Genomic DNA, 13,724 nt, shown 5'->3' on the forward strand with positions numbered 1-13,724 from the left:
AAGGAGGAGGCTGCCCGGAGCTGCCTGCCTGGACTGTGTTCCTGCATCTGAGCCAGCCCTTAGGAGTCCTGAGAATATATCTCAATCTTTAAGACTGAGGCTTTCCCCATTCAATTGGAACTGTGCACTTCTATCCTTATCAGCATTTTCACTAACCAATCAGAGCAGCTCCATTCTGACCAATCAGGACAGTGCTTTTTGGAGCAATGAAACTTTGAGGACTTGAAGTCTTCCTTTGCATGAGGATGGAGCAATCAGAGACCAGTGGTGGGGAATTCTCTCTATTTAAGCCAGCTTCTTTCTGGCTCTGGGAGCACACTTTCTCTTTCCACTCAAGATTGTTTCATGGAGAAACAGGAAGAGGGAGATGGGAATGGAGCAGGTGGAGCAGACCAGAGCTTAGCAGAGCTGGCTAGCCAGAGAGGGCCACCTTGTCACCTGCTGCTTCATGCTAGTAACTGAGCTGTATCACAATTGAACTGTTTGCACTGAATGAAATTTCCTTCTTCACTGCACCCTAAATTGGAGATTCCTGGTGGCATTGAGCTGGCACCAATGACCATCAGCTGAAAGGACTGTTTTACTTTATACTGGTGGTCCCTCCCACCCCACAAAACAAAAACAAAAACACAGGAAAACAAAACCATTTTGGAGTATATAGATGAGATTCAGAGGGCCTAGTTTGCCCTGTAAGAGACGATACATATGTCATCTCAGTGATTCACACTTAGGCAAGACCTAGGCCATCAGGTCCTTGCCAGACCTCTGAGTTCACCTAGACTCCAAAAGGTGCTCATCTCCTGTATAGGGCACTGAATGGAGTTCATCCTCATCTAGGATTGTACTGGCAGTGCCTGGACTCCAGCTGCGCCTGCCCTGCTGCCCCACCCTATTCCTTCTGCAGCTCTGCCACAGCACCCCGCCCCTAGCCCCACCCTTCTCTCCCCCTAAACCCCACCCCTTTCCTCCTCCTTCAGGCCAATAGCTGCACCAGCCTCGGGGATGTGTTTGCACTGCAGGCATCATCAGATCCGGAGCCCCTCCCAGGCTGCACCCATCTCAGGGACTATATAAGGGCAGGGCTTGATGCTGCAGCATCTTCAGAACCACAGCCCCTCCCAGGAGCAGCCAGCAAAGGGTGAGATCTGGGCACCAGGCCCATTAGGGAAGTGGGACGAAACCAGTGGGGCTGCCCAGGGCTGGGATCTGCCAGCTGCCTACTTCTGACTCCGCCCTGGCCATCAGTGGCCTGGGTACCAGCAGCCCCTGCCCTTTCCCTGGATGGCTGCCTGCACCTCTGGGATTGCTACCTCCACTGCTCATCTGAGTGGGAGCAAGACTGGAATAATCCTCCACCTAACACCCTAATGAGAGGCCAGGGGGTGGGGGGTGGGGGTGGGGGTGGCGGTGGCAAGAGGGCCAGCAAGCCTGTGATGGACTGGACTAGTCTTTTGGTCTGAAGCCAGAACCAAGCCTGAGATCATAATATTTTTATTCCTTTCTCAACTCCTTGCCTCCCTGAGCAGTTTGTGGCAGTTTTTAGGCAGCCCAGGGGGGTATAGCTTTTCAATGCTGAAGAGGGAAGGAGGGAGGGAGGGAAGGAGGGAGGGAGCGAGGAGAGGCCAATATGAGAGGTTACTTTCCATTAACAACAGTGTTAATTCAATGTATTACTTACAGGGAGGCAGCGAGCACCACTATTATCCTTCCTTGCCCATCTCTGGGGAAACAAGCTCTGAGAGGAGTCAGGATTGGTAGCAGGCTTCTGAGCTGAGGTCGAAGTCCAGTCACCTGCCCCTGAGGGGTGGGTGTCTGAGAGGATGCTTGGCCCCCGCTCCTGGTGGGCTGCACCCCAACCCTAAGGCCTGTGCTGGGTTTTCAAACTCTCACATCCTACACCAGCCTCAGGACTTGGGACACTTCACCTCTCTAAATGTTAGCAACTGAATCTTGGAAATGAGGAAAATTGACCACTTTGCTGAAATTTGCTTTAATGCGGAGCAGTCAGCTATGAATTTCTAATAGAGAATTATCATCTCAGGTAAAGGGTGGGAATGTGTGTGCTCCCCAACTGAATAGGAAAGGCCCAGTCCTGGCTGCTGAGTCTGCAAGTCAGAGCCCTCTTGGCTCCCTGGGTCCTGGCCCTGGGTCGCTGATGGAGCCTTGTCCAGTTCCCACCTGTGTGCTCATGAGACAGTGCTCTTGTCCTCCTGGAAAAAGAAAAGGAAGTACAAGTTTCCGGGTGTTTCAGGGCGAGGGGGACGTGGAGAAATGTCGTTGCCATATTGGCTGGTGTGCTAGGCCTCTGTCCTGTGTTGTAGCCTCACCATGGAGCAGCTGAGCTCGGCCAACACCCGGTTCGCAGTGGACCTCTTCCGCACCCTGAAGGACAGCAACCCCTCTGGGAACATCTTCATCTCCCCCATGAGCATTTCCTCAGCGCTGGCCATGGTCTTTCTGGGGGCCAGAGGCACTACCGAGGCACAGATGTCCAAGGTCAGCAGAAACTAACAAAAGAAGTGTGGGTTCCCTGCAAGTCCCTCCTAAAAAGGTGTGCCTCTGAGCTCTTACAGGGAGCTTTAAACACTGTGCTTGTGTGTTCCACAACTACACACGATGAGGCCAGACTTTCAGAAAAGCCCCAAGAGCATTTCATTTATATGCAGGCTTTCACTCATGATTGAGTTTTTACTGAGCACATACTATGTGCCAGGCACTGTTTTTTGTTTGGCTGAAGATACTGTGGTGAAGAAAGCTATGAAAGCCCTAATTCTCTTGCCGTCTGCAAATTTTTGAAGACATCTCCTCTCACTTCAGAATTTTCAGTTTTTGCTTTGCATGTAACCCGCTACTCATTAATAATGCCTGCGATGTAATGTTACCTTTCAGCACAAAATGACACAGGGAATGGAGGTAGCTGGCGGTGTTGCCTTTTTGAGGGAACAGGAGATCCTGCTGTTATACTGTTGAGGCCTAGTCATGTGCCTGGCACAAGTGCCTGTGTGGGTAGGGGGGCCTGAAGCCGAGGAAAAAAGTGAGGTGTGGCTGCTGCAGGGACAGGGCCACGCCCTGGGTGGTATGGCAGGTCCCTGTTACAGGGAGAAGAAGCAGTAATGCCTGTCCTTCCACCTGGCCTTCATGGGCGTGGGGCCCACCACTGTGCTGTGTGGTCTTTGTTGAATTCTGAGAGGGGAGCTCTAGCTCTCCTTGAATAATGGAGAGTTTACAAGGTGCCAGTTACTGGGGAAGGTCCTGCTTTGGATTCAAGTTTATCCATCTGTTCTAGCTGCAAATAATTTTTTTCCACAATAGAGCCTGGTGCACAAAATTCGTGCACTGAGGGGTTGTGGGTGGAGATTGTCCCTCAGCCCAGCCTGCATCCTCTCCAATCAGGGATCCTTCAGAGAATGCCCAAATGCTGGGTTAGGCCCAATCCCACAGGGACAATCCCTTTCACAATCGGGGACTGCTGCCTCCCAATCGCTAGCCTTCCTTCCTACCTGATTTCCTGTAACCACTTCTTCCTGCCATACTGATCAATTCCTAACTGCTTCCCAGCCAGCCTGATTGCCCCCCAATGCCCTCCCATGTGGGCTCAATTGCCCCCAACTGCCCTCCTGTTCAGGCCTGGTCTCCCCCCTACTGCCCTCTCCTGCCCACCTGGTCGCCCCTCCCCTGCCACTCATGTCATTCCCAACTTCTCTCCCTTGCTGGCCAGTACGCCCCCAACTACCCTCCCTTGTAGGCCATCTTGTGACAACATGGGCATAGCAATCTTGAGACTACTTGGGTGTGGCCATCTGGTGACCACATGGGGGCAGTCATCTTGTGGGAGAGCATGATGGTCATTTTTGGATACTACCTCTTTATTATATTGAATTTTATGAAAATCCAATGGTCTTTACAGCTGCAGACATGAAAGCATTTTTATATTTAAAAAACCCACTTTTAATTTTATCCCCTGGTAATAATAGTTAGTTGCTTTCTGCAGGGTAAAGTCAGCTTCTATTTTGAGGTTTATCAGGGGACTATATTACCTCAGCAAAAAGTCATTTTAAGGGTTCCCTGCTTTTCTATTAAAGCAGATCTATCATAGCAACTGTGCAAACATTCCCTATCTTGGTGAGTAACTGGTCTTTCTACATTGTGTAGGTTTATTCTTTGTGTGATGAAATAAAGATTCAGCCCAGGACTTATAAGACCATAAAGGGATTCTTGATTTGAAACATGAAAATTAAACTTTTGCTGAATGTTACGTTTATAGATGTTATTTTTAAGTTACTGATGCTGATAGTGTAGTTTAAAAATCCCCTCAATTCTATAATATCTTTGTGCTCCCACATAGGGGATTGAGTCTTAATTTTGCTGTTTATTTCTGAGAACTTGCAGTAAAACTCTATTTGATACAGAATTTATATACGAATATACCAGTTACGATTTTCTCTGGAGAAAAAACAGACTTAGATAAATATTTAACCTATTAACCACTTACATTGATGGGACTATATTTATAAAAAGATGGTATAGAAATAGCTTCTGATGTAATTATGTCTCAAAAAGCTATAAATTTTAGATTCTCTATTCTTTTGTTCTCCAATGAAAGTTTAATAAATTATTGGGCTGGGAATTATTGATAATTAGTAATAAAAGCATTAATTTATTTGATAGAAGCAAATGTCAAGGAATCCGTTTCAAAATAAATGGCTATAGAAGGAATGTTTCCTCTATTTTAGACTCTTCACTTCGATGCAGTTAAGGAGATTCATTCAAGTTTTCAGAGTCTGAATGCTGATATCAACAAGCGCGGAGCTCCCTATATTCTGAAACTTGCTAATAGGTTATATGGAGAGAAAACCTATGAGTTCCTCCCGGTGAGTACTTTACATTCACATGCTAAAACTCAAGAAACAGTGCAGACATTTTCCAGCCCAATCAAGTCGCAGATGTCAGTTTTTATTTTTATAAACATTCATATATAAAATCCAGAATTTAAACAGATGGCAGTATCCCCATTAAGGATTTGATTTCATTTGATAATCTTCACAGGAAAAGACTGACCCTGGCTGTGTTACTAAAGCAAGAGTGAATTCCATAATTCACTTACAGGAACAATCAGTGTATACTTATTTATGAAAATGTTAGCCAAAGGTCAGAAAAAAATTGGTAAATTTTATGTGACACCAAAACTACTGAACTGTACATTTAAAATGATTAAGGTGGTAAATTTAATGTTATGTGTTTTTTACAATAATGCAAAAAGTGCAAGGGTTAGAATTTTTTGTTACAATGAAATTTATGTCTTTTAGGACAATTTCTACTGCTTTTAAGGATTTTAGAAAACCATTTCAGTATGTAGTAGGACTTATTTGTGTTTTGGGTTTATTTTACCTTTTTTTGTCTTAAACAGGAATTCTTAGCTTCAACCCAGAAAATGTATGGTGCTGAACTGGCCAGTGTAGATTTTCAGCGAGCCTCTGAAGATGCAAGAAAGGTGATAAACGAGTGGGTCAAAGGGCAGACTGAAGGTGAGAGAGCGGGCCGAATGTAGGCATTCATTATACACTGGCCATTCCTTTCCTCCTTCCACTTTCCCAGCCTGCAGATGATTCCCTGCCCTTTTCCTCTGCCCTCACCCTCTTCCTAGGGGTAAACTCTGCCACTGCCCAGTGCCAGACAGCTTTTAAATGTGGAAATTCCTCAAAGTAGGAAGTTCAACATGCTTTCACTGAAGCAGCTAAATATTTTCCCCATAAATTCACAAAACCACATTTTAAAATTAAAAGTAATATTGAATGTAGGATAAAAAAGATAAAGCTTTGAGGAAAATCCATCCTGGCCCAGATTATGGAAAAGAATCCTATATAATAAAAGCCTAATATGCTAAGCATCAGGTTATCTGGTCAGTTGTCTGTTCGACCAATCATAGGGCAATATACTAATGATATGCTATGGCAACTCAACTGCTTGCTATGACGTTCACTGTTCACCAGGGGGCACACAGTCGTCCAGTCAACCAGTTGTTATGATGTGCACTGACCATGAGGGGATAGACATTCCGGCCAGTAGGTTAGCTTGCTGCTGGGGTCTGGCCAATCGCGACTGAGCGAAGTGGGCCGGACATGCCCTGGCACCTTCCCACTGTCCCTTTCTGTCTGGCCAAACTCCCTCATCACTCCCAGCCTCGATCATGCACCAGTAGGGTCCTTGGCCTGGCCTACACCCTCTCACAATCTGGGACCACTCAGAGAATGTCGGAGAGCCAGTTTAGGCCGGAGCCTGCTCAACCCTAGAGATTCCCCTTGGTGGTCATTGAACACCAACAGGGGGAATGCCACTCAGCCGGAAGCCAACTCACAGCTGGTGAGCACAGCAGTGGTAGCCGGATCCTCTCCTGCCTCCCAGCACTGCTAGGGATGTCTGATGGATGACTTAGGCTCATTCCCCACCGAAGGTCAGTGGTCCCTAAGCCAACACTCAGACATAAGCCAAGAGCTCCAAGACTACGAGAGGGTGCAGACCAAGCTGAGCCCCTTCCCCACCCCCACCCCAGTGCACAGATTTCATGCACTGGACCTCTAGTCTATAATAATAAAAGCATAATATGGTAATTAGACTGGACACCTTCTAGACGACCTTCAGGATGAAGCCGTGGTGGCAGAGGCTGAGCCCCTGGCACAAATTTGATACATCAGGTCTCTAATATTCTCATACTTGTTACACAAACTGCTGTGGCCATAAGTATTTTGGCAAATGTCTTGTCCAAGCTGTCAGGGATGGCTCCATCTCATCTGTTTCTCCACCACCACTCTCTCTAACCTTGTCTAGGTCTGAATCAAGGCACCTACCCAACACCTGTCTCCCATCCAAGGCATTCTTCATGGCCATGCTGCAGTCACAAGGGAACTGGTGTTTCAGAGGAGGAACTGTCTTAGCCTTCGGATATGTGTTAAAATATTTTCTATGAGAGCAGCTTCCACTTGGAGGCTTTGAAGAAGTGACTTATTTAACAACTAGAAGCCCCGTGTATGAAATAGGTGCATGGGGTAGGGTCCCTCAGCCTGGCCTGTACCGTCTTCAATCCAGGACCCCTCGGGGCATATCCGACTGCTGTTTTAGGCCAGATCCCTGCAGCATTCCGACATCCTTCCTGCAATCTGGGACTTCTGGCTCCTAACTGCTCACCTGCCTGCTGGCCTGATCGCCCTAACTACTGTTCCCAGCTGCCTCATCTCCCTAACTGTTCTCCCCTGCTGGCCTGATCCCCCTGAATGCTCTCTCCTGCCTGCTGGATTCAACTAACTGAACTCCCCTGCTGGCCTGATCCCCATAACCGCTGTGCCCTGCTGGCCTGATCCCCCTAACTTCTCTCCCCAGCTGGCCTAATCCCCCTAACTTTTCTCCCCTGCCATCCAGAGTCCACTAACTGCTCTCCCCTTCTGTCCTGATTACCTAACTGCTGTCCTCTGCTTGCCTGATCACCACTAACCGCCCCTGCCTCGGCCCCGCCACCATAGTTTTGTCCCAAAGAATGTCCACATGGTCATCTGGAAGATATTTGGCCTAATTACCTTATTACCCTTGTATTAGTATAGATCATTTTCATAAAAAAATATTTTTTATCCTTGCCAAAGAATAGCCATTCACAAAAGAAGGCTCATTGTTTCTCATACAATGCAGAAAAGATTGTCCTGTTTTTAGCTTTTAAACCCTTTAGTTGGTTTATTTACAGTCAGAACATACTGGTAGGGCTTCCCTAACTTAACACATTAATGGGTATTAAATAAAAAGTATGAATTTGAATTGCATTTCAATGCAGTTCAAGAATGGGATGCTAATATGTGAATTTTTTTAAAAAAACCTATTTTATTTCTTTAGGGAAAATTCCAGAATTGTTGGCTGCAGGCATGGTTGATGATATGACCAAACTTGTGCTAGTTAATGCCATCTATTTCAAAGGAAACTGGCAGGAGAAATTCAGTAAAGAGGCCACAACCGATACTCCTTTCAGATTGAATAAGGTGAGGTGATGTAATTATAAAATTGCTCTTTGCTCTAAGAGAATGCAGATAATACTGTGAGTGACTTGGTTTATTCAACTATTTAGAAAGACACAAAAACAGTGAAAATGATGTATCAGAAAAGCAAATTTCCATTTGGCTACATCGAGGACCTTAAGTGCCGGGTGCTGGAGCTGCCTTACCAAGGCAGGGACCTCAGCATGGTCATCCTGCTGCCAGATGACATCGAGGACGAGGCCACAGGTCTGAAGAAGGTAACGGCTCCCACGCTCATGCTTCGTGTTTCCTTCTAACAGATCGGTTCAGAGATTGTGTAAGTTGTGTGGTAGTAGGTCATCAATGTTTGCTACTCTGAAGCCCTAAGATTAACTTTTCAGGGACTGTCAGTGAACAGTTGTGGTGGGAACATAAGAGTCTATATTAAATTTAACATGTCAGTGGCAGCTCAAAGGAATTTTCTTAAATACACTTTAGAGGAAAGTGCAGTAAAAGTAGAATTGTTTTATTGCAACAAATTTATTAAAATTAAAAAACCCAAGACATTTATACTGGGTAGCTTCACCTTGTACAATGTGATCCCATTATTACACTGCTCCTTCTTATCATAATTCATATAGACTGTCAATTAAATTTCCAACCGCTACGTGGTAGAAAAGACCAATATGACACACTAGTTTGAAAGCTAAGCCTACTTTCTCATATGAACTTTGTATGATGTTTCCATTTTATTTCAGTTAAAGGCGAAGACATTTCTTGTCAGGCTAGGACTAGGCAAAACTGTGAAGATTATGGTTTTCTTTAGAGTCTCTAGCCAGCTCTGTGGTTTTTCTCTACCCTCTCCCTAACCAAACTTGTTATCAGGAAGAGGTTCAATATTAATTATTGACATGTATAAAGTATGTATTAAAATCAGTATGATCGTAGGATTCAGAATAGAAGAAATAGAAGAAAAATTTTGAATTTTACATTGCACCAATTAACCAGTTAAAATAATAAGAGCCATCATGGCCTATCACAGTAATCCAGTGTGGTAGGGGTTTAGGACAGCCTGGGTGGATGGATGTTTGTGTGAGTGGAAGGATGGGTAGTTGATGCATCTGATGTCCAAAATATCTGCTACTTAAGCCCTTGATGACTTGGACCACAGCTCTGTTCTATTATCACCAATTGCTGAAAAGAAATGAAATCCTCCAAATGGAATTTATTTTGGCACAAAACATGAAGGAAACTGATTAGGAACTGATAACATGAATCCATTCATGTAAATAATGTGTATTGCCTTGCTTATGTGGAATAGTTCTCACCTCTTCTTTTGCCCTTTCTCATTTCAGATCGAAGAACAATTGACCCTGGAAAAACTGCATGAGTGGACCAAACCTGAGAATCTGAGGTCCTTTGAAGTCAACGTCCACCTGCCCAGGTTCAAGCTGGAAGAGAGCTACGACCTCAACTCTCACCTGAAAAGCCTGGGTATAGAGGATCTCTTTAACACCAAGGCTGATCTGTCTGGCATGTCACGAGTCAGAGGTCTTTATATATCAAAAATTATGCACAAGTCTTTTGTGGAAGTTAATGAGGAGGGCACAGAGGCAGCAGGGGCTGCCGAAGACGAAATTTTATATGGTTGTGCGCTTATGTCAGAAACTGAAAATTTTGTGGCCGACCATCCATTCATTTTTTTCATTCGACATAATCCCTCAACTAACATCCTGTTCTTAGGAAGACTTTCTACCCCTTAGAAACCAAGGTAAAGCTCAGAGCTGTATCAATGGCCCTTTCAAAAATATATGAAAATTATATATATTGTACAATAAGTCTAACCCCCCCCCCAAAATAATTTGTAACTTCCTTTCTAATGTCAGCTCTGTTGGCTGTTTACACCCATTAACTTTGGCATAGGTATCTATTTTCCTTTTTTTATATTGAAAAATTTAGTGATTGCTTTTGAATGCACCAAGCAGATACATAGACTCTTGACAGTGTAGTAAACGAAGAAACTGCTGTACTATATTGAAAGCCATGAGAAAAATTACAGTACAGTAATTTATTTCACAGATAGACTTCTGGAAACTATGATAGAGAGACAGTCATTGTTGAAGGGAGGCTTAAAAACAGACATTCAATTGAAATATAGGATAGCAGCCCAGTTAAGGGTTGGATTATGAAGATAAATTTGCCTTGGCCAGTGTTTCTGACCCTTTGTTCTACAGGATTAGCATTCTGTTATAGTCCCTCTGTCTTCAAAGGATTAAAGAGCTTTTTTTCCTTTATCTGCCTGGTTTGTAGTATGTGTGGGGTCACAAGGTGTCATTGACTAACCACATCCACAAAGCACATCATTAATCCACGATGATCAAGTTGGGGGGATTCTGGTGAAGGGTTCTGAATATCTCTCTCTTCATCCCTCCCCAAAATCTGGAATACTTATTCTATTGAGCTATTACACCAGTTTTAACACCTTCCTCATGTTATGTTTAAATAAATAAATAAATTTAAGAAAACCATTTTAAAATTATGCACAGTTGCAGTCTGGAAAACTTAAGGTGGCGCCTTGTAGTATCAATTTTAGGAGCTTTATTTGGTGCATTTAATGCAACTGGTAATTGCAAAATCCACTTTGCCCATGGAAGTGAAAAATATAGACTGTTACCTTGTTAGCTGTATGAAATTCTGCACTTGATATTTAGCAAATATTCTACCTTCATTAGTTCTGGCAATTTGTCCTGTCTTAGCACTCAGTTGCATTCTTTTTCTTTTCTTTCCTGTTCATTATGCTTTAATTCTGAGGACCATATGAGGGTAGACTACATTAAAAAATTTAAAAATTTGTATAGGCAAACCATTTTCTTAAGTTGATGGCCAAATATTAAAATGTTATTTTTCATATCATTTATAATCTTGTCACAGTTCACTTAAACGAATTTTGGGTAGATTTCAATGAGAATTATCTTCCAAAGTAGTTTTTTTTCCCCCCCTGGGATGGGGTTGGGGGGTAAATTTTCCATAATTAGTATGTGTGGTGCAGAATTTCATGCAAATGAGGTGTGCCAGCAGTGTGATAATTTAAATGTATTTAAACGATGAATGCACAAACTTGCTGCTGCTTAGATCACTGCAGCTTCTAGGACCCAGTTTCTTTTATATGATTTAAAACAAAATAAACAAAAACATAAAAAAAAATTGTGCCTGAAATGAATCCTTAAAAGATGCCATGAAACTACAAAAGAGAAGTGAAGTAGGAGAGACTGTTAAATAAGAGGGGGGCAAAGATCACACTGTTACCAGCTTTTAGTGTGTTTTCTGATAAGGGCTCTTGATTTCCATCATCTAGTCCAGATAGTGATAGCAATGGGATGGCTTTATGCAATGCTGGGTGGGGGAGGGGCTCTGTGATCATTATAAACCTTCATTAAATGCTCTGCTTGGAATGGGCTTGAAATGCTGCATTTTCTTGCTCCCACAAAGCTGGTGGGCTGGCTAATTACATTTCCTAAGATTCTGCTAGCCAGACTGATCTCAGTCCTCTACTTGTTTATATCTGATCTCAGAAAAGAGAGGATGAATGGGGCTCTTGGACTGACAATACTGACATCCATGATGATAGTCAGTTATTCCATGAAAGAAAAATAAGATTTTAGCAAATCTGTTGGCAAGCTTTCCTTCCTTTTTTCCTCTAAAATGCTTACTGGCAGCTTCAATTTTGAAGGTTCTCTTAGTCATAGAAAAAACAAGAAAAGCAAGTCACTGCATTCTGTAATTCTTCTCGTAGGGCTCTTATGCTAAAATCTGCACAGTGATTTAGAGTAAATTGTGCTAAAGAGGTAGAAACTGAACTGCAGTGCCCCATGCAACTCTGCTCAAATCCCTTTTATATGTGAGGGAGCAGGCTCATGGACTACAAATAAATTATTGAGGTTAAAACAACTAGTAAATTTCAGAGCAGAAACTAGAATTCAATAAATATTTTATGTGGAGAACATCTAATTCTTTACTGCAATGTGAAATAGGTAACTCAGACATTTTAACACAACCAAAAAACCAAAACAAGCAAGCAGGAGCCCAAAGGCAAGGGAGCTGCCATGATTATGAAGTACTCAGCAATCCTGGGTAAATTGGTTACTATGGAAACTGGGGCCACCTTTACCCCAGGGTCATTTCCCAATCCAACTGAGGTAATAGGACACGATGAAGGGATTTTGATGATGTTCAAGGTCAGGCAGGCAGAATTTTGGGCTGTCAATTATGGGGGCCCATTGTGACCCTGTGTTTTCACATGGCAACATTAGAACTACACTCTAGGTGTATGACTGCAGCAGCTCAGAATGTAGTCCTGATGTAAGTCCTTTTACAGTCCCCCCAATTCCAATCCCTGGTATTGGATTACATCTATTCTGGTTTGCTACTATCCAGAGGCATATAGAAGATGTAAACAAAAATCATCCATAGGGGCAGATTACCCTTACACCTCAAATCCTATATAATAAAAGTCAAATATGCAAATTGTCCCCTCTAGAGGTAGTTCAGGACTGGGAGTTTGACAGGGAGACCAGGAGTTTGACCGCTCTCTATGACGTGTGCTTACCACCAGGGGTGGCATGTAATATGGTGGGCATTGGCCATGTGGCGCTGGCAGCAGGCACCTGTGGAGGGGCTGCTGCCCCAACGGGCTCCAACTTGAGCATGAGCAGGACCATGGTGGGATGGTGGAGCAGTGAGTGGGCAGCACCAGTCCAAGGCTGGTGTGTCCAGCTGAGGTGGGCGACAATGGGGTACCGCTTATCTCCCAAGTGCTGAGGGTGAAAGCGCAAATAGCAATATTAAAGTATTTCTTCTAATTATTTCCACTAATCTGTGCACCGAGCCCACTAGTCTACACTAATAAAAGAGAAACATGGTAATTGGCGTACGACCGCTACCCTTCCCATTGGCTAATCAGCGAGATATGCAAATTAACTGGCAGCCAAGATGGCGGCCTGCAGCCAGGCAGCTGATGCGAACAGGGAGGCTTGCTCGCTTCAGTGACGGAGGACTCCAACGTTCCCCGCCTGACTTGCCGGCCTTTCAGCTGCAACTCTAAGTAGCTATATGGGCTTCAGCTAGCCGGACCACAACATTGTTATCAAATACAGACGGTAAAAAAAGGCCAGAAACCTGTTTTCAGTAGCCGAGGCCTCAGAGCTAAAAAGCTGGCCCAGAATAAAAAAAGAAAAAAAAAAAAGGAGTGGTTGGGAGCTTCAGTCCCAGCCTGAAAACAGCCCTCAGCCCCTCACCCAGACTGGCCAGGCACCCCAGTGGGGACCCCCACCCTGATCCAGGACACCCTTCAGGGCAAACCAGCTGGCTCCCACCCGTGCACCAGGCCTCTACCCTATATAGTAAAAGGGTAATATGCCTCCCAGCACAGGGATCTTCGGAGCCGTGAGGCCTCCCAGCACCAGGATCAGCGGAGCTGAGAGGCCTCCCGGCACTGGGATCAGTGTGACAGGGGTCAGCGCCCAAACCCCCTGATCGCCCTGTGGCTCTGTGTGTGACGGGGCAGGGCCACAACCTCCCTATCAGCCCTGCTCTGTTCCTGACAGGGGAAGGCATCCCAAACCCCTGATTGGCCCTGCTGTGTGCCTGATAGGGAGGATCTCTCCAACCCCCTGATCGCCCTGCGGCTCTGTGTGTGACAGGGGGCGACGCCCCAACCCCCCAACCCCCCCG

The 13,724-nt window shown here is 44.7% G+C and overlaps 1 protein-coding gene across 2 annotated transcripts; it reads left to right on the forward strand.

The window, feature by feature from the left end:
- Nucleotides 1-1,081: 1,081 nt before the first annotated feature.
- Nucleotides 1,082-10,288, forward strand: LOC102755507 (leukocyte elastase inhibitor-like). Of its 2 annotated transcripts, none has more exons than XM_015570511.1 (7): nucleotides 1,082-1,138; nucleotides 2,322-2,496; nucleotides 4,734-4,871; nucleotides 5,408-5,525; nucleotides 7,876-8,018; nucleotides 8,105-8,272; nucleotides 9,350-10,288. In XM_015570511.1, exons 2-7 carry the CDS (start codon nucleotides 2,329-2,331, stop codon nucleotides 9,755-9,757), a joined length of 1,143 nt encoding a protein of 380 aa, XP_015425997.1. In that variant the 5' UTR covers nucleotides 1,082-1,138; nucleotides 2,322-2,328; the 3' UTR covers nucleotides 9,758-10,288. The 2 variants fall into 2 exon arrangements, with proteins under 2 accessions (XP_015425997.1, XP_015425998.1); XM_015570512.1 differs by lacking the exon at nucleotides 1,082-1,138 and adding an exon at nucleotides 1,705-1,754.
- Nucleotides 10,289-13,724: the final 3,436 nt, after the last annotated feature.

The sequence above is a fragment of the Myotis davidii genome, unplaced genomic scaffold, assembly GCF_000327345.1.
Source record: "Myotis davidii unplaced genomic scaffold, ASM32734v1 scaffold3927, whole genome shotgun sequence".
NCBI lineage: Eukaryota > Metazoa > Chordata > Mammalia > Chiroptera > Vespertilionidae > Myotis > Myotis davidii.

Bases quoted from the DNA above. Each gene is read 5' to 3' on its own strand.
- LOC102755507 (XM_015570511.1), top strand. From the start codon at position 2,329: ATGGAGCAGCTGAGCTCGGCCAACACCCGGTTCGCAGTGGACCTCTTC. The intron at 2,497-4,733 runs GTCAGCAGAAAC...CCTCTATTTTAG, and splicing joins CCGAGGCACAGATGTCCAAG to ACTCTTCACTTCGATGCAGT. The intron at 4,872-5,407 runs GTGAGTACTTTA...TGTCTTAAACAG, and splicing joins AAACCTATGAGTTCCTCCCG to GAATTCTTAGCTTCAACCCA.